This window comes from Siphateles boraxobius, unplaced genomic scaffold (genome assembly GCF_051911475.1).
Source record: "Siphateles boraxobius isolate OS27281-9 unplaced genomic scaffold, OSU_SipBor_1 9, whole genome shotgun sequence".
Classification (NCBI taxonomy): Eukaryota; Metazoa; Chordata; class Actinopteri; order Cypriniformes; family Leuciscidae; genus Siphateles; species Siphateles boraxobius.
In genome coordinates this window covers 7,611,222-7,630,143 of record NW_027509219.1, presented here as the reverse complement: position 1 = coordinate 7,630,143, position 18,922 = coordinate 7,611,222, and the positions used below count along the sequence as shown (strand labels likewise).

The 18,922-nt window shown below is 39.0% G+C and overlaps 2 protein-coding genes across 7 annotated transcripts in view; both read left to right on the top strand.

Annotated features, from left to right (window-relative positions):
* The window catches only part of ogdha (oxoglutarate dehydrogenase a), a 71,618-nt gene extending 56,159 nt beyond the window's left edge, over window positions 1-15,459 (top strand). For all 6 annotated transcript variants that reach the window (XM_077223234.1, XM_077223233.1, XM_077223232.1 and 3 more), the window contains 14 exons: window positions 468-596; window positions 681-860; window positions 960-1,112; window positions 1,195-1,297; window positions 1,659-1,787; window positions 5,672-5,822; window positions 6,050-6,177; window positions 6,271-6,449; window positions 6,621-6,692; window positions 6,795-6,920; window positions 7,045-7,117; window positions 13,587-13,750; window positions 13,991-14,145; window positions 14,237-15,459. In XM_077223234.1, coding sequence (XP_077079349.1) covers window positions 468-596; window positions 681-860; window positions 960-1,112; window positions 1,195-1,297; window positions 1,659-1,787; window positions 5,672-5,822; window positions 6,050-6,177; window positions 6,271-6,449; window positions 6,621-6,692; window positions 6,795-6,920; window positions 7,045-7,117; window positions 13,587-13,750; window positions 13,991-14,145; window positions 14,237-14,357 — 1,863 coding nt within the window. In that variant the 3' untranslated portion in view covers window positions 14,358-15,459. The remainder of the gene's footprint in view (window positions 1-467; window positions 597-680; window positions 861-959; window positions 1,113-1,194; window positions 1,298-1,658; window positions 1,788-5,671; window positions 5,823-6,049; window positions 6,178-6,270; window positions 6,450-6,620; window positions 6,693-6,794; window positions 6,921-7,044; window positions 7,118-13,586; window positions 13,751-13,990; window positions 14,146-14,236) is intronic.
* Window positions 15,460-16,109: 650 nt separating this feature from the next.
* Window positions 16,110-18,721, top strand: ppiaa (peptidylprolyl isomerase Aa (cyclophilin A)). Its single transcript, XM_077223264.1, has 5 exons — window positions 16,110-16,274; window positions 17,766-17,796; window positions 17,900-17,988; window positions 18,075-18,247; window positions 18,355-18,721. Exons 1-5 carry the CDS (start codon window positions 16,206-16,208, stop codon window positions 18,485-18,487), a joined length of 495 nt encoding a protein of 164 aa, XP_077079379.1. The 5' UTR covers window positions 16,110-16,205; the 3' UTR covers window positions 18,488-18,721.
* Window positions 18,722-18,922: the final 201 nt, after the last annotated feature.

Sequence of the window (18,922 nt, the reverse complement as noted above, 5' to 3'; positions counted from 1 at the left end):
ACCGATGAGTCATCAGAGCACTAACAGTGCTCTGCCACGTCACAGCCTGTGACACGATGAAGATTTTAAACCCAGAAAACGAAAATAGCAGGGAAAAAAACTAAAATTTAACCATTTTCACCCTACTATTAAATCTAACAGATGCTAACAGTGTCTTCAATGGTGTTCAACACACAAACCTCTGTTAAAATCTCAGATAATTTGGTTTAGGGTTTCATGACCCTTTAATGCCTAAATTCATTTGTAGATCTTAAACGATTGATTTGAGTATTTTATTTTTAATTTATTTAAACCAAATAGTTTAGACAACTTTCCATTTATTGGTCATAACATAACCAATAAATTGGGCTAAATCTGTATCGATGAGAATTTTAATATCTGAAAATCCTTAGTACTTTTAGGATGTATTGTAAATGGATCAGTTATGATGAGCTCAGATCGAACCAACTGCTGTGTTTTTGTTTCAGGTGATGTCCATTCACATCCATGGTGACGCTGCATTCGCAGGTCAGGGCATTGTATATGAAACCTTCCATCTGAGCGATCTGCCCTCCTACACCACACATGGCACTGTGCATGTGGTTGTCAACAATCAGGTATTTCTGCACAAACAATTACACGCGTGATGTAACATCCCCCACCAAATATCCTCTTAATAAACCTCAGCTTCTCTTTCTCAGATTGGTTTCACCACAGATCCTCGTATGGCGCGTTCCTCGCCGTATCCCACTGATGTTGCCCGTGTGGTCAATGCCCCCATATTCCATGTCAACGCAGACGATCCTGAAGCTGTGATGTACGTGTGCAATGTGGCCGCAGAGTGGAGAGCCACCTTCCACAAAGATGTGGTGGTGGATCTGGTGAGAGAGTGTTTTTGTCTTTTATATACACTTTTATCATTTATTGTCATGTTTTGGGAGTTTGTGACGTCAGTAAGGCAAATTACTTCTTTCCATTAGGTATGTTATCGCCGTATGGGCCACAACGAGATGGATGAGCCGATGTTCACCCAGCCACTGATGTACAAACAGATCAAGAAGCAGAAAGGAGTTCTTCAGAAATATGCTGAGAAGCTCATCGCCGAAGGTGCCGTCTCACGACAAGAGTATGAGGTCAGTCAGTCCTGCCCAGATCCAAGTAGCTGCCCAGTATCTTCAGTTGTCTATATAAAGTTTTTCTCATCTCTATCCATAGGAAGAGATTGCCAAGTATGACAAAATTTGTGAGGAAGCTCATGCTCGCTCAAAGGATGAGAAGATCCTCCACATCAAGCACTGGCTGGACTCCCCCTGGCCAGGTGTGTATGAACATGTATATTATTGAATTAAAAAGAATCGAATCCTTGAATTATGAAATCAAGGTAAAAATATTTAAGTAAATAAAACATACACTGATTTATAGCTTGATTTATAACTTGAATTTACTATATGAGTTTGAATTTCCATTTTATCCTGACCTTAAGTGATTTATTAAACCTTTAAAAAGGGAAATAATATCTTTACACATTTATCTTTGGTTCCATCTTCATGTCACCATCTGGACGTGGGCGGTTCAGAATGAGTTGCAATATGTACTAGACTTTGTTGACAGTCGAAAAAACGCATTTTGTTGCTGCTTTATGTGGATATAAGAGCATATTCATTGTGTTTTGAGTGCAGGTTTTTTTACTCTGGATGGCCAGCCCAAGAGTATGAGCTACCCGTCCACAGGTCTGCCAGAGGAGGAACTGACCAACATTGGACAAGTGGCATCATCAGTACCCGTAGAGGATTTCACAATTCATGGAGGTTAGACATATGCTGATATCTCAATAATGAACATGCGGTATTATTATCGTGGGCACTTCAAAATACCATGAAGAATTATTTATAAAGAATTATTCAGATTTTTTTAATGGATTTTAAGAATACTTTTCCATCAACCGGTTAAAATGTACAATACTGCTTGTATGCCGCGTCAAAGAAGATGCACTGATGTAAACAAGCTCAACACGCATGAGCAGCATGGCAAAACGATTGGAGACGCACTGAATGAAAATGCACATTCGGCCCTGTCTCAAATGGCACACTTCATACACGCTTTTGGTCTTGTGGACTTACAATGGCTGCTTACAATGTCCGTTAAGTCCATGAGACCGTAGGGTGTCCCATTTGTCATTTTAGGTCTCAGAAGGGTGCTCTCTTTGTGGTCAATATCCGCACTTTTGCCGAGCCCGCACTGATGCGAGCTCCGCAGCAGACTTCTTCCTGACTGTCAAAGCGGCGTTACGTCACGAAAGTGCGGACCAGTAGGAAGACGGCGAGCCTTTCTGTTTCAGCCATTAAGATGTTTGTATTCGTAATGGTGTCCATCACAATGCCAAAAACTTAAAGACTTAATAGGCCATTTATTTTCAAAATTAAACATTTTTACATTTTAATCTGGACTATAACATGCCCTAGATATTGATTTAATAATGTAACACTTTGCATTAAGGCTCCATTAGTTAATTTATTAGTTAACATTAATTAACAATAAAATGCTTCTAAAGCATTTATTAATCTCAGTTAATGTTAGTTTCAACATTTAATAATATATTGAGCTAACAATGATCAGTTGTATTTTTTAAAGGGGTGGTTTACTGGTTTTTTTCTTTGTATGATTGTGTTTATGGGGTGCAATATAACATGTCTTTGTGGTTTTTTTTTAAAAAGCCTTATTTTTCATAAATTTCACCTTTATTGTAAGCCACTTTCTCCTCTGTCATTTGAACGACCGGTTGACTTCCTGATTCTATGAAACCACTCCCCCAGAAACAGGCATGGGCTCAGATTGGTTAGTTGAGCCAGTGTGTTGTAATTGGTTAAGCGCACGTTGTCGGGAAACTTCACGCCCATTACCTTTACAATCGAGAGCTGCATGTGCTCCAGTCAAATGTAAATAATGGTGTCAATAGTGCCGTATCAGTTTGAGCCAGAATCAGACCCAGAAAGCGGCAATGAAGAGAGTAGCAGAACCTCCCCAAACACGGCTCTTAGAAAACGTTTCTGAATGGTACATTTTTTTATTATTATTCTATTCTACTATTATTAGGCTATATAAAAATTTCGATACGCTGTTACTTGAAAATGCTACTGCTGCTTGTTAGCTTTTGAGATACGGTTTTCTCCAGATTAAACATTTAAAACTGAATAAATGACTGAGTAATACTGTTTTTTAAATTTATTGTTTTATCGATATAATGAACAACCGTTTATCTATTCACAAAACTTAGTTTACTCAAGTGTATCGTTTTCTTTAGGTGTAAGTTACATGTGGCAACTGTGTTAAAACGAAGGACTTTCGCCTGGACCCGATGACAATGCAGTGCTGAAGTACCAACTAGCCTCTCCCTATGGAGGATCCCTATACCACTCTACAGATAAAGCGTTGTGGATTTTTTTGGTTCGCGTACCTACCCGAAGTGATAAGATAAAATAAAATTCTGCATCAAAATTTATAGACAAGACAAGTAGTTTGTTTAGGCATGGTTTGTAAGGAATTACAAACCTGCGCACATATATTCAAACGCACATAACTATAGAATCAATTCTTAATGCGCATGTGAACGCCATCAGCGTCTATCACAGGTTCGCGTTTAAAGTCTGTTTAGAGAGAACGGTGTCGTCTTAGCGGCCCCTAATTTAATAACAAACTATCATTTAGACGGAAGTGAATCAATCAAAACTAACTTTAGCTGGAAAAAACATTTTTCAAGAACCACTATAAAACTAAACCAATCTCTGTTACCTTAAACTATATGTTTATCTCTGTAAAGCTGCTTTGAAACAATCTACATTGTTAAAAGCGCTATATAAATGAGGATGACTTGACTTGACTAGACTTAAAATGCCAACAGAACGTGTAGACTGATAACAGCAGCTGAAGTTTGGTGTTGCGATTACATATAATTTTTTGAACTTTATACCTGTTTGTTTTATACACACAAAATAACATTGAACTAACTGGCTACTATAAACAAACAGCGTTGGCATTGGTTTACGTTCTTGATCAGATCGAAAAATTACGTCACAAAGTAGCCTACATGGAAAATACATTTACAAAATTAGTACATAATTACAAATTCAGGTCCAAAATGTTTGTACGCGTTTTTCATAGACACACGAAATAGCATAACTAAGTGGCTACTAAAGCCAGCGCTGGCATTTGTTTACGTCCTTGATAAAACTAAAACATTACGTCTGAAATTATACATGCAAATACATTTAAAATTATTAAGTCTTACTTACAGGTTGTGGCCCAACAACTGCTGCCTCTGGTTTTAAAGTTGGAACTGCTTCATGTTTTAGTAACAGTTTCTTGTTGAATCTGGCATTGAATTCGTGTAGATTCTGGAAGCTGTCTTCCGTAAAATGCGCAGCACAGAGAGCTAAATTACGATTGTAATTTTCAGGAACATAATCAAACATAAATTTGAGCCATTGTTGACGAACTACAGCGTCCGTAGGAAGCCGAACACAGAAGACTTAACAGCTGGGTGAAAATAACACACTTTCGAAGGCATGGCTACAGCTCTCCACTATAACTCTTCCTCTTCGACAAAGCTGCAGAAATATGGCCATGCCCCTTTTTTTGAATATTCCGGAGGGAGGGTTGATGTAAATTTATGGGTTGGTTATGTATAAAACCCGGGAAGTATCTCGTTGTAGTCCCATTCGAGTCATTTTTGTAGGCATTAAACTTTCTGATTTTTAAAACGATATCTCTGCTTACGTTGAACTTTCAGCGTAGCAACTTTGCAGATACTGTTCATGCACCAACAGCAACATTACACACTATTTAAAATGAAAAAAGTAAAATCGCAATCAACCACCCCTTTAACCAACGTTATCAAAGATTATTACACGGCTCTGTGGAGTACTTGATTCTGATTGTCAATCATGCCATTTAGCGGTATGTTATTCCCAGATAACAACCGCTGAAAACAGATAACACAGGCTCATCCGGGTTACTGAAGTCAGCAGCGCTATACACTTGTTAGGAAAGTTTTTTTCTTCGTGGAAGTTTTGCATTTGGTGAGCTAATAAAATATTAAAACTCAGTCAAATCAATATTTTGTGTACAGTTATTTAATTATGCCATCCAGTATCGTGGACTCGCTCTCTCTTGTTTCATACAAACGCAACTGCAGCCATTTTGTGACTATTGTTTTGTACACTGTTGGATTATAAAATACAAACAGGTACGATTTTAAAACGGTTTAATCTGAAATCAATATCTCTTATCTCCATAATTATTTATGTGGTCATTTAAGTGGTATGACAATAAACTTTATCTCTTAAATGTCTGTCTAGTTTGAACTTGCCGCGCTAGCAATTGCTCTCTTTGCAGAAACTTTACATTTAAAGACCTAAAAAAATATTTCAAATCAGATCCGTATTTCGTGTCATTCTTTTGCATTTTAATCTGTTTGAAACAGTTGTTTACTCTGAATTTTTTGAGTATAGTTTGTGTATTTAAATGTTCAGTTATTTTTGTTATAAGAAAAAAGTTATTAAACCTGTTATAGTATGACAACTTATTTGGTACCGTCACATGCCAAATGGAGGTACGCTAGACATTTAAAATAGTACATAATATCCACACATTTCATGTTCTGTTACAATAATGCTTGTCTTCCCTTTGTGTAAAGGTCTGAGTCGTATTCTAAAGAGCCGTGGTGAAATGATCAAGAACAGGATGGTGGACTGGGCTCTGGGAGAGTACATGGCCTTTGGCTCTCTGCTCAAGGAGGGCATCCATGTGCGTCTCAGTGGCCAAGATGTGGAGAGAGGAACCTTCAGGTATATGAACAACAACATTCACAATCATTTAGTATTCAAAATCATGCAATCAATCAAACATTTTATAATTACCCTAATAATAGAATTATTAAATGTAGTTGTGTATTAACAGCACATTTTTCTGTTTGATAGACCTTTTTATTTTAGCCACTATTTCAAATGCAGCATTATTTTGGATTTCAGCTCAGTCTAAGAGGTTACTGACCTGTTGTTTGTTGCATTTGCAGTCACCGTCATCATGTTCTCCATGATCAAAATGTGGACAAGAGGACTTGCATCCCCATGAACCACATGTCCCCTAACCAAGCCCCATACACTGTCTGCAACAGCTCTCTGTCTGAGTATGGAGTTCTAGGTAGTCAGATGCTCAGAGTGCATGTTAAATTATCTCTGCAGTTGATGGAAGGTTGAGGACGCTCTTAGAAACCTGTTTTCTTTATTTCCTTAGGCTTTGAGTTGGGCTTTGCCATGGCCAGTCCCAATGCTCTGGTTCTTTGGGAGGCCCAGTTTGGAGACTTCCATAACACAGCTCAGTGTATAATAGACCAGTTCATTTGCCCTGGCCAAGCTAAATGGGTCCGCCAGAATGGCATCGTCTTATTGCTGCCACATGGCATGGAGGGGATGGTATGGCTGCATTACCCACAATTCCTCTCTCTCTCTCTCTCTCTCTCTCTCTCTCTCTCTCTCTCTCTCTATATATATATATATATATATATATATATATATAATCTCTTCATTCACCCACCCAACAACCTGTGTGAGCTAGCTGTAAAGGAGTTTTTTTTTCCTACACAGGGTCCAGAGCACTCATCTGCCCGTCCAGAGCGCTTCCTGCAGATGTGCAATGATGACCCTGACTTTAACCCTGTAAGACTGGCTACCTAACATGTCTCTAAGCGTTCAAACACAAAGATTTCGTAGTATTGTCATAGTGATTATATCATTATGTACCTTTTATTTCGACTTCAGAAAATCACTGATGACTTTGAGGTGCGTCAGCTGTATGACTGCAACTGGATTGTTGTAAACTGTTCCAATCCTGCCAACTATTTCCATGTCATGAGGAGGCAGATCCTTCTTCCCTTCAGGAAACCTGTGAGTTTAGCTGTCTGAGAGCATTTGTTCAAAAATTCATCAAATGCAGTATTGGTGTTTAAATTAACAATTTGAGTGTTTAACTGATTTATTTATTCTTTTTCTTTTTTCTTTTTTTTTTTAGCTTATTATCTTCACCCCCAAATCTCTGCTTCGTCATCCGGAGGCCAAGTCTAGCTTTGACCAGATGCTACCAGGTCAGAAACTAAAATCTTGCCCCTAAAAGCAGCAGTGGAAAGAACAGAGAATGAAAAGTTGTGCCACTTTGGTGTAGATAAACAACAAATGAGAAGGAAAGTTTTCATTAGTGGTCAGCCAATATGGATCTTTTTGATGGGTGATACCAATATCTTGGAAAGCACGGTGGCCAATGGCCAATAGAAAGCCTATATATACTGTGCAGGTGCTGGTCATATAATTAGAATATCATCAAAAAGTTGATTTATTTCAGTAATTTCATTCAAAAAGTGAAATTTGGATATTATATTCATTCATTACACACAGACTGATATATTTCAAATGTTTATTTCATTTAATTGTGATGATTAAAACAGACAACTAATGAAAATCCCAAATTCAGTATATCCGAAAATTAGAATATTACTTAAGACCAATGCAACAAAAAGTTTTTTTTTGTAATATTGGCCAACTGAAAAGTATGAACATGAAATGTATGAGCATGTACAGCACTCAATATTTAGTTGGGGCTCCTTTTGCCTGAATTACTGCAGCAATGCGGCGTGGCATGGAGTCGATCAGTCTGTGGCACTGACAAAAGGTCATTGCTAAAAAGGTTGGCTTTTCACAGAGCTCTGTGTCCAAGCACATTAATAGAGAGGCGAAGGAAAGGGAAAGATGTGGTAGAAAAAAGTGTACAAGCAATAGGGATAACCGCACCCTAGAGAGGATTGTGAAACAAAACCCATTCAAAAATGTGGGGGAGATTCACAAAGAGTGGACTGCAGCTGGATTCAGTGCTTCAAGAACCACCACACACAGACGTATGCAAGGCATGGGTTTCATCTGTCGCATTCCTTGTGTCAAGCCACTCTTGAACAAGACACAGCGTCAGAAGCGCTGGAGGCATAGAAGAGGAGAGGCATAGAATCCACATGCTTGAAGTCCAGTGTAAAGTTTCCACATTCAGTGATGGTTTGGGGTGCCATGTCATCTGCTGGTGTTGGTCCACTTTGTTTTCTGAGGTCCAAGGTCAACGCAGCCGTCTACCAGGAAGTTTTAGAGCACTTCATGCACCCTGCTGCTGACCAACTTTATGGAGATGCAGATTTCATTTTCCAAAAGGACTTGGCACCTGCACACAGTGCCAAAGCTACCAGTACCTGGTTTAAGGACCATGGTATCACTGTTCTTAATTGGCCAGCAAACTCGCCTGACCTTAACCCTATAGAAAATCTATGGGGTATTGTGAAGAGGAAGATGCGATACGCCAGACCCAACAATGCAGAAGAGCTGAAGGCCACAATCCAAGCAACCTGGGCTCTCATAACACCTGAGCAGTGCCACAGACTGATCGACTCTATGCCACGCCGCATTGCTGCAGTAATTCAGGCAAAAGGAGCCCCAACTAAATATTGAGTGCTGTACATGCTCATACTTTTCATGTTCATACTTTCAGTTGGCCAACATTTCTAAAAATCCTTTTTTTGTATTGGTCTTAAGTAATATTCAAATTTTTCGGAGATACTGAATTTGGGATTTTCATTAGTTGTGTGTTTTAATCATCACAATTAAATGAAATAAACATTAGAAATATATCAGTCTGTATGTAATTAATGAATATAATATCCAAATTTCACTTTTTGAATGGAATTGCTGAAATAAATCAACTTTTTGATGATATTCTAATTATATGACCAGCACCTGTATATGATATTGCGCTAATTAAAAGATTGTAACTAATGCGTGTAATTTCTGCAATTAAATTTCTAAATATTTAGCATAATTTTTACTTGCTGCAAATACTTAGAAGTAAATCATTTAAAAATAAACTAGATACAAAAATAAACATATTTATTCTGTAGATAACAAATTGATTCTGTAATCCTATTATTGAATAGGACTCAGTAATCTGATAATTTCGTGTGCCCTGGGAATTACACACAAACAGAGCCTGGTGCTTGTTTCTGCACGTTTTGCTCGAGTAAGCTACTATATGCCAGCAGCGGTAAGAAAGTGTTTGCTCGTCATGAGTTAGACCCCGGTCATAGAGCCGCTGCCTGTGCACTCAAATTTACCAAGTCAAGTCACCTTCATTTCTAAAGCGCTTTTAACAGTATGGATTGTTTCAAAGCAGCTTTACAGTGATAATAGAAATTACCGTAACAGATTGTTTAGGCTTTACCACAGCTCTAGGATAAAGTTATTGTCCAGCTAAAGTTAGTTAGGGGCCAAGCACAGAATGTGCGTAGGCACCTATTGAAATCGTTGGCGTTCTTATTATTCTGCTGCTGCTGCTTCTTCCTCTATGGCAGCCCATAGAACCACTTGCGGGAAAGTTGTGAAATTTGGCACACTGATAGAGGTCAATCCAAACTGTCACCATAGTAAATTTGGCATCTCAAAACCAATTCCTCTAGTGCCACCACCTGTCCAAAGTTTCACTCATATTTATGCTAATAACTTTTGAACCATAATGGGTAGGAACAAAATCATGAAGCTCATGACGATTCGATTGCACCCTATGACGCCTTTTTCCGTCATAGAAAAAGTAGGTTTGTTGGGCAGTTAAAAATGGCGGACATAATTTTAACTCTGATTTGCACGAAAATTGAACCAGATCATCTTCAGGCAGTGTTGACAAAAAGTTATGGAATTCAAGTTGATTCGTCGAACTGTTTTCGATAAATTCATAAAAAATCTCCGCAACGCTTTATCGTATTCAGACCAAACCTGGTACATGTCATCACAAGCATGACCTGAGGAGAAATGCAGCATTTCGGCACAGTGCCACCTACTGGTCCGGAGATACGAAAAATTTCTATTTTTGCTTATGACTTCTGAAAGGTTTGTCCAAAAATCATAAAAGTGGTCTCGTTAGATTCATGATATCTAATTTCTCCATATTGACAATTTTAGGCGTCGGCCATTTTGAATTTTGCACCAAAATGCTGTATTTCTGAACGCATGAACGTATCGTTATGAAACTCAGTATTATGAAACATCAGTACGATGCCCTGAAGGAGCCTGAGAAGTTTTGACCAGTGCCAGAACAGTGCCATCTAGTGGTAAAATGTAATGTTCAAATGCTTATAAATCTGGGTTGACTGATTTTCACAGGACATCAAACATGCTAGGTTTCGCCTTACGGTTTGTGTAATGTTTTGATTTAGTGCTTAAAAAACATTTGCCAATATCTTCGAGACGAAACCACCGTCAGAAGTTTGGAAACATAGGTCGTTGGCTATATGCTTATGCCCAAATGTCAAACTATTAATAGTAAGTGTCATAAAAATGCAAACAAAGTCAGGTGTGGGTCATTTTTTATGTGTTTTTATACACATAAATGTTTATAACTACAAAACGAAATGAGATTTTCACCAAATTTGACACACACATGTATGGGCTCACTCTGAGGACACATGAAAAAATGGTGGGATTGTGCCACTTGTTGGCGCTATAATAGAACAAAACGTGAACTTGCCTTTGACTTACCTAAATACAGTGTTGTGATTAAAATGCTATACTTATGTAAGACCGCGCTCGATAAGGCCAATGGGGGTCGTCTGATCAGCACGAAGGTCTCTGCTTGTCACTGTCTTTTCTCGCGGCAAAGTATTTTTAGTTAAATTCAGTACATTTTGTTATATGTATTAACTCGTTATTTTATCTGACTCCATAAATGAAAAGGTTTTAATGATATCTGTGCATCATTAAATGTGAGCGAATGTTTTATGTGAGCGCTGCATTTCATTATACAGACCTCATTTCAAATGTAAATATGGGTTCACAGTGGAAAATTACCTTGCTGTCCCAGGCTTACTGGGGGCAACCATTTGCTAACAGTGGGAAACTGTTAATACCTTCTGTATTGTGCTTGTATGCCTTTTGGTTTACTTATTTGGGAATGAGACATTTGTACCAGTTGCATTGAGGCATTTAAAATGATATCAAACACCTATAAACTGTAGGATAATTGTTCACATTAAAACCATATTGATTTTTGTGTGAGCTTGGGAGATCTCATCACGAGGGAGGGAGAGTGGGGGGAGAGGGAAAGAGATGTAGATTATCACAAGAGTGAGTTCCAATCGTAATTTCCTTTTTCTTCTCAGAGTGTAGCCCTCTCTTAAAGTTATTCCAGTTTTTCCAGTTTTTCCAGTCTTACACTTAACGAATGCATTGCTCTAACATTACGAAACTCAGTATGTGCCATCAGAAGCATGCCCTGAAGATACTCAAAAGATTTTGAGACAGCGACACCTTTTGGTCAAAAGTTATAATTAAATTTCCAAAATTCCTAATAACTTTTGAATAAATGTGCCTATTGTAATAAAACTGGTGTTAATAGATTCTTTGGGTTATGCCAAAAACCTAGATACCAATTTTGCCATAGTCAGCCAAACTTCCTGTCTGCCATCTTTATTTTTTTTTAAAACCTTCTTTTTCGATCTTCTCCTAGACCGTTGGTCCGATTTTCACCAAAATCGAATCGCATCATCTCCAGACCGTGCCATGTAAATTTCGTGTTGATAGACGAAACCGTTTTCGTATACATGCAGCAGCAAATTTGAGGCATGCTGCCAAAATGATTATTCAGGCTTTATCTCTGCAATTAGAGTTGTGCCGATATCGTGATGGCTGACCGACATCACGATGGTGAGCCACCATCGTGGTGCCACGCCCCCCACCCTGTCAGACCGGCCCAGTCTCACGACAGTTCGTGTTCGTCTGTACACAAGTGGTTGGGGACCTGGCTCGCGAGCCACACCTGGTCTCTCACCCTTTACCAACAAACGACCAGCAATCAACTAACCGCCTACGTTTCTGTGGCAACCTAACAGTTACAGCTCCTGCACTCTGAACTGGGATTCAAGCAGCTGCTGCTTATTTGAGGTGATGGCGAAAATAATTTTAGAACAGCGGCGAAAATGTAAAAGTAGGCTATATAAACTTTAATATATCCTTTTATTGAAACGGGTGCTTTGCTGTTCAAAGAGACATTTCGAAACATTTCACCAGCTGGCCGCAGGTACTTTCTCTTTTGCCGCAGAGACCGTTCATTTGTGTATAAATGTGTTATTGTTGATAATCCGCGCAGATTTCAGTTGATTCCGTTTAAAGTTATTAATAATAAAACATGAATGCATGAGAAAGAAAAGAGCAGGATGTGCTTTATATTGAAAAGAAATATTAAAAGCGCGATATAAGTCACGAAAGAGAACTGAATTCTACTGATAGGATGCTGTGCGCACGCTCCGAGCGCAACATGCGAGCATAGTAGGCTAGTCTTTGTCTTCGGTTGCGAGCCTAAACGGCCAAATAAACATAGAAATACTTCAAAATGCCAAGCCGAGTATTCCCGTGGCGTAAACACAGTAGAAGTAGCTTCTCTCTCTCTCTCCCCCCCCCCGACGATATCATCGTCCATCGCGATGTTTAGCTGGAAACATCGTCAACTGCCAATTTAGGGGACAGCGCCCAACCCTATCTGCGATGCGTTGATATTTTGACACCAAACTTTGTATGTGTCATTTTCACCTCACTCTGACCACATCACATACATTTGGTAACTGCGCCACCTATTGGCCTAAAGTGATGATAATCCATTAAATCATATTTTTAGTTCATGTATATGATTTTTTCCAGCCATTTTGCCTAAATTCATCTTTAAATGTCTTTAATTGATCCTTGCTGCAGTTGGTCTGACACTCCCAGCCATGTTGGCAACTGTTATCGTCGTCTTGCGCTTGGCCCCGATAATTGCTGCTTGTAGCTATATTTTGATTGGTTCAGTTCCTTTGCGAAGATCATTAGTTATTAACTTAGTTCTAACAGAAAAACCCAACCACAACGTTGCCAGGAGCAACTGTTACAGCTGACACACCGTTGTCTATGACTGACCGTGTCTGCGACTTAAAAATAGGTTTGTGCACATTTATTGCGGAACATGAAAAATGCATGTTCTCACTCAATGTTGATAAAGTAACAACCTTAAATATTTATAAAATACTCAATGTGCTAGTTCGCTTTTTTGATAATGAAAGCAACAGAGCAATAACAACATCTGGCAAGCAAAAAAGTCAACATTGCCAAGCCCCAGCACTTATGCTGGAACTTAAAGATGTCCTGCAGACTAATGGTCTTGAGTGAAGACAAGTGACCAGCATCCCCCTTAACAACTGTGCAGTCAAGAGAGGAAAAAAGACTGGCCTTGAAACCCAAGCAAGGAAGGAGAACCCATACCTCCTTGACGTCTCAGTTTACAAGTTTTTTAAGAACTTTAAACTCTTGTTACTGTATTTTTGTTATCATCAATATTTGTTAATTTATTTTACTTTATTTATTTTACATTATTTACGTATTTCAGTTACAATTTTAACATACACCTGTAATACTTGAAAATAAATGGTGCCATTGAAGATAAGTCCATCTGTGCAGTTTCTCCAGTTATCATGCTAATAAACGTCAATATGCTTGTCTCTTCAGGCACTCATTTCCAGCGTGTGATCCCAGATGATGGACTCCCAGCTCAAAACCCCTCAGAGGTGAAACGCATTGTCTTCTGTACAGGGAAAATCTATTACGAGCTCACACGTGAACGAAAAGTACGCAACATGGAGAACTCTGTGGCTATCACTCGCATTGAGCAGGTACCATCATCTTCAGTATAAAATCAACAATGCTTGCTTGCCTGCGTTCTTTCAGTAAAGGCCTATATATATATATATATATATATATACTGTTTTACAATAAATAAATAAATACATTTAAAAAAATGTATATATATAATTTTTATATTTTTATTTATTTATTATTTTTTTGTAAAACAGTATTTTTTTAATATATTTTTTTTAAACGTTGGTCTGATTCATGCTTTTGCTCCTCCCTAGCTCTCTCCTTTCCCGTTTGACCTGGTGAAGGCTGAGACTGAGAAATATCCCAATGCTGACCTGGTCTGGTGTCAAGAGGAGCATAAGAACCAGGGATACTATGACTACGTCAAGCCCCGCATGCGCACCACCATCGAACGTGCCAAGCCTGTCTGGTAAACTCTTTTCTTCTCCTATAAAAATAAGCTGTGACACTCCAGTTGCTCTATATTCTCACAATTCATCACTGTGTCTTTCTGTGCACAGGTATGCTGGTCGTGAGCCTGCCGCTGCCCCAGCCACTGGCAACAAGAACACGCATCTTCTGGAGCTGAAGCGTTTCCTCGACACTGCCTTTAACCTGGACGCCTTCAAAGACCACATCTAAATCTGTCCTCCAAACAACAAAGAATACAAAAACTCACAAATACCCCATTCATCCCCGGCAACCAAATACACTACACAAAACCATTTTAATCATCCCATGAATAATAGTAATACAGATTCTCCAGTGTTAAGTATCAGGTATCTGAAATTTTCAGTTGATCTTCATTTTAAGTCTTTGTCACCATTGTTGCCCAGTTCAACAACACCAAGATATAATAAACCACAGAAAATACAAATTCTCTTGCTTCAGCAAATAAATAAACAGCACAAATTTTAATGGACCTAATGTATTTTCAACCAAAGCACTGTTCCAATCCTATATAGAACTTTCCTGTATAGTAATCGGCATCTTTTGTCTCCAAACTCACTGTTTCCTAAGCTTTCATGTAGGGTTGTAATGATTTCTGTATGCTACTTGCATCCCAACTCTCAACTGCTCTATGGCTTTAATTTTTATGCTTGCGTTTTCTTTTCTTACTATTATTTTGTTAGAATAAGGGAGAATTTTGGCACATACATTTGCCGTGTTTCATTAGTGGTAAAGATTGTAAAGTAAGTGGAAAAAAGGACACTTTATCTGTACCTTTGCACTGTTTTCTGGTAAGAAGAAGAAAAAACGGTTGGTTCTCTAAAAGTGGATGTTGCAGTTGTATGATTGTATTTATGTAAAAATTACTTTGTATTCTGGGGAGGAAAGGCTTGATGTCAAAATCAGGACAGTGTGGAAAATTCTTTGCAGCACCTTTACATGTACAGTATGTGCCTCTGTTCTCATCCAGTATCATCTATAGATTGCATTGTATACTCTGCACACTTGGCTAATCATTGATGCTACCTGGTGCAGGTAAAAATCCCTTCATAACCATGCTAGCCATCTGATAACTGATAACTTGTGCCATACAACCCAGCCCATCAGCAGGAACATTTCAAATGAAAAGCAAGACAGAATTACACATTTGTGGTTGCTCTTTTAAATAAAAACCAATGACATCTTTTTGACTTTTTCAAAAAGAAAGCAAATTATTTTATTTATTGTTTTTTGAGGAATCAAGTTGTTCTTGTAACGGTTTAGCTTCATACAATAAACTCATAATCTTCTCAAATATCTGAAGTTGATCATTTAATACTAGTTATGAAAAACTGGATTATGTGTAATATGACCAATTGCATGGAATCTGTTTGAGTATGACACAACCTATGCTAATATAATCTAGATCAGTGGTTCTCAACCAGGGGACAAGAACCCACTAGGGGGCCTTAGCCTTTTGATATTGTTTTGAACTTAGTCAAAAAGCCTGAAGGCTGTTAGATCTATGGTTTAACTAAACAAGATTTATTGTTTTGATATATTAACTAAAAACAATGGCAAATTATACTCTCTATATACAGAGAGAGAGGGCAGAGTTTAGCTCCAAACCTGACTAAACGCATCCTGATCCATCTAATCAAGTTATTCGGGGTTAATTGAAAACTACAGATATGCGTGTTGGAGCAGGGTTGGAACTAAACACTGCAGGGCTGAATTTTTAAAGTATCACCAGTGCTAAATTGGTCGCATTTCATGTTAACAGCAGCAATACACGCGCCTCCATGCCGCATGCACAACAAATGCCCAAAAAGCGCATGTCGATTGTAACTTCTCAATAAAGATATTTCATTGGTTCATATTTTTGTCTTTCAAAGCATCGACACGCTCTGATTGGACAGATGCAGCTTCGTGACGTCCCTCTCCTGTAATTATATAGCTTAGCGGCCTTCATGCTGTCTTTCCTCCGTTCCAAGGCAGCCAGTGACACACGGTTAGCGCGCTTCAGCCCAACATCATCTAAGCGCAAAATATTATAAAGCCATGGCCAGGCCTAGAGTTTTCTTCGATATCACCGCCAACGGCCACCCAGTTGGAAAAGTGGTTATGGAGGTAAAGTTCCACGCAATTATTTTTACCTTAACGTTAGCCTTTTTGCAAGAAATAACTCCCTGACATTTTTCATGCAAGTCGTGCTAACGCCTATTTTGAGCGGTTTTCTTCGATAGCCGCATGCGCTAGGCTAACGTTACTGTATGAAATGTGCACCTAAACCCTACTGTGCTGCAAAACTTTTAATATCCCTTTACCGTTTAAGTGGTTTGCATTTCTTCTAAGCAAATATCATGATTCAGTTATGCTTAACCTGTTTGGTTTGCCAGGTAGCAGCTAATTGCACTATGTAGAACCATTAACCTAACGACGTTACACTCCCGGCCAAAACTGCTTGCTGATTATATTTCTATTTTAAACCCATGTTACAATTTGCGGCATTGTGCAGCGTACAGCGGTGATGTTGGGAATCTGGCAGCAGGAAGGGTTTTTAATGTTAGACTCCCATCAGTTGTAGGACTTTAAAGTGTTCATTTCCATAGTGACACTTTGAGGTGTTAATTTGCATAAAACTGTTATATCGCTTTGCAAGTAAAGCTGTAATACTAAAGCACGCGCCGCAATAGGCCGCTTTAACCCCACTTAGTGCTGCTTGTACAGCACGCTTATATTCTTATATGCTGCCGACCAATGTCGTATGAGACTGTTATACTCTTCGTATGAGAAATAAGTTAATGAACAGAAACTGTGCGGTTCCAGCACTTGTTGTGGGAAAAACTGCAGAAATATGTAACGTTAACCCAAGAGTGCGCATGGAATGAATGGGCCACTGCTCTTTTGTTTAACCCGGATTCCCTGAAGGCGACTTTATTTTGCTCAGTCCGAACTTCAGGTTTACGCCCCAGGGAAACTCAAACAATTGCGACAAAAAAGTTTCAGCTTTTGTGAGTGATTTATTGAAATTAGCTAATCCCCTGTCCGCGCGAATCCTGCAATATCTCTGTCTGGAAAGATGTTCTGGAAAGTTCGCCGATGTGTGTAAGGGGGGATGGGAGGAGACCGCCCGATCCAATGGTGATTTTTAATACATTCGTCGCTAGACTTTAATTACCAGCGGGTTTTTTCCCCTCCTTCATGCAGTTGTACTTTTGAGTTTAACTAATATTAAAGTTAATTTGGATGAGGGGAAAATTAAAGAAGTTTTACACTCCAAGTTAGTAAAAGTGTTTTCTGAGCGGCCATTTTAGCTCTAGACTTGTAAAACTTGATGTCACAGATAGGATTTCTTTGGAGCAGTCAAAGATGTACTGTAACTACAGTCTATGCGAGCAAAACCAGGTATAACGTGCTGCTCTGCCTTTAATGCCCAGATAATTGTCTTCAGCATTGTTGCGGTTTTACTGGAGGTGTTTGTCAGACTGCAGTGCGGTCCCATTAAGATGGTCCACACGAGCTTGTTCCTAGTTTGTTGTATGACACAACCGTGAACACATTATTGCAGCTGCAGTCATTTTAAATGTTTGTTTAATACAATTTTATTTTTTTAAACAGCTGAGAGCTGATGTCGTTCCCAGAACTGCAGGTATTTCTTATTACTTTTCCCTTGTGTGTTTTTTAATTTATTTTTCCCTTGTGTGTTTTTTAATTTATTTTAAGTGCCCATTACCTGTCTGACATTTTTGCAGAGAACTTCAGGCAGTTGTGCACAGGTCAGCCTGGTTTTGGCTACAAAGGATCCACCTTCCATCGTGTCATCCCCAGCTTTATGTGCCAGGTATGAAAAAGTTTGTCCCCAAAAGCGTTCTGTTATCTTAGTTGTTTTTTGATGTTCGGTTCTAATCTAGAGACCTTTGAATACAGGCAGGTGACTTCACGAACCACGATGGAACTGGTGGCAAGTCCATTTATGGCAACAAGTTTGCGGATGAGAACTTTACCCTGAAACACACTGGCCCTGGCTGCCTGTCCATGGCCAATGCTGGCCCCAACACCAACGGTTCCCAGTTCTTCATCTGCACATCTCTTACTTCATGGTGAGCAAAATAATTGTGAATGACCATGCATCATATCACTCCTGGATCCATGCTGTGGAGCGTCTTGTCCTATCCTGACCTTTTCCCTCACTGTTTCTTTTCGCCAGGCTGGACGGCAAGCACGTTGTCTTCGGACAGGTTGTGGAGGGCCTGGACGTCATCAAGAAAGTGGAAAGCTATGGTTCTAGCAGTGGAAAGACCAGTGCCAAGATTGTCATTGCTAACTGTGGCCAGCTGTAAATGTCTCTACCACTAACATTCACCCAAACCTTAGTCCCCCTCAGTGCTCCTAAATCCTGCCGCTAACCGCAACATTCCTATCCAAGTTCTACAAACCCCGCCCACACCACCACATCCTTCAGTCGTCCATCTTTGTCTGAGTTGCCTTTTTTTTGTTTTCATTTGCAGATGAAGTCCTGTAGGCCTTTAATTTGTATCAAAGTCTGAAAATAAAGGGGAACAATGTTAAACTTATACCTTTCAATTTCTCATTTTTGCTTGAGACTTATTTGTGTATTGTTGCTTCAGATTAATACGCAAGCCACTTTTAGTGAGCTCTTTGATTTTGATCTGGCTTTTTAATTTGCATTTCTGATCCAGCTTATAAATCTAGTAATTGGTGAAGAAATTTAGGAGTTCAGCTCTTTAACTGAATCCGGTCACAGCGGTTGAGTT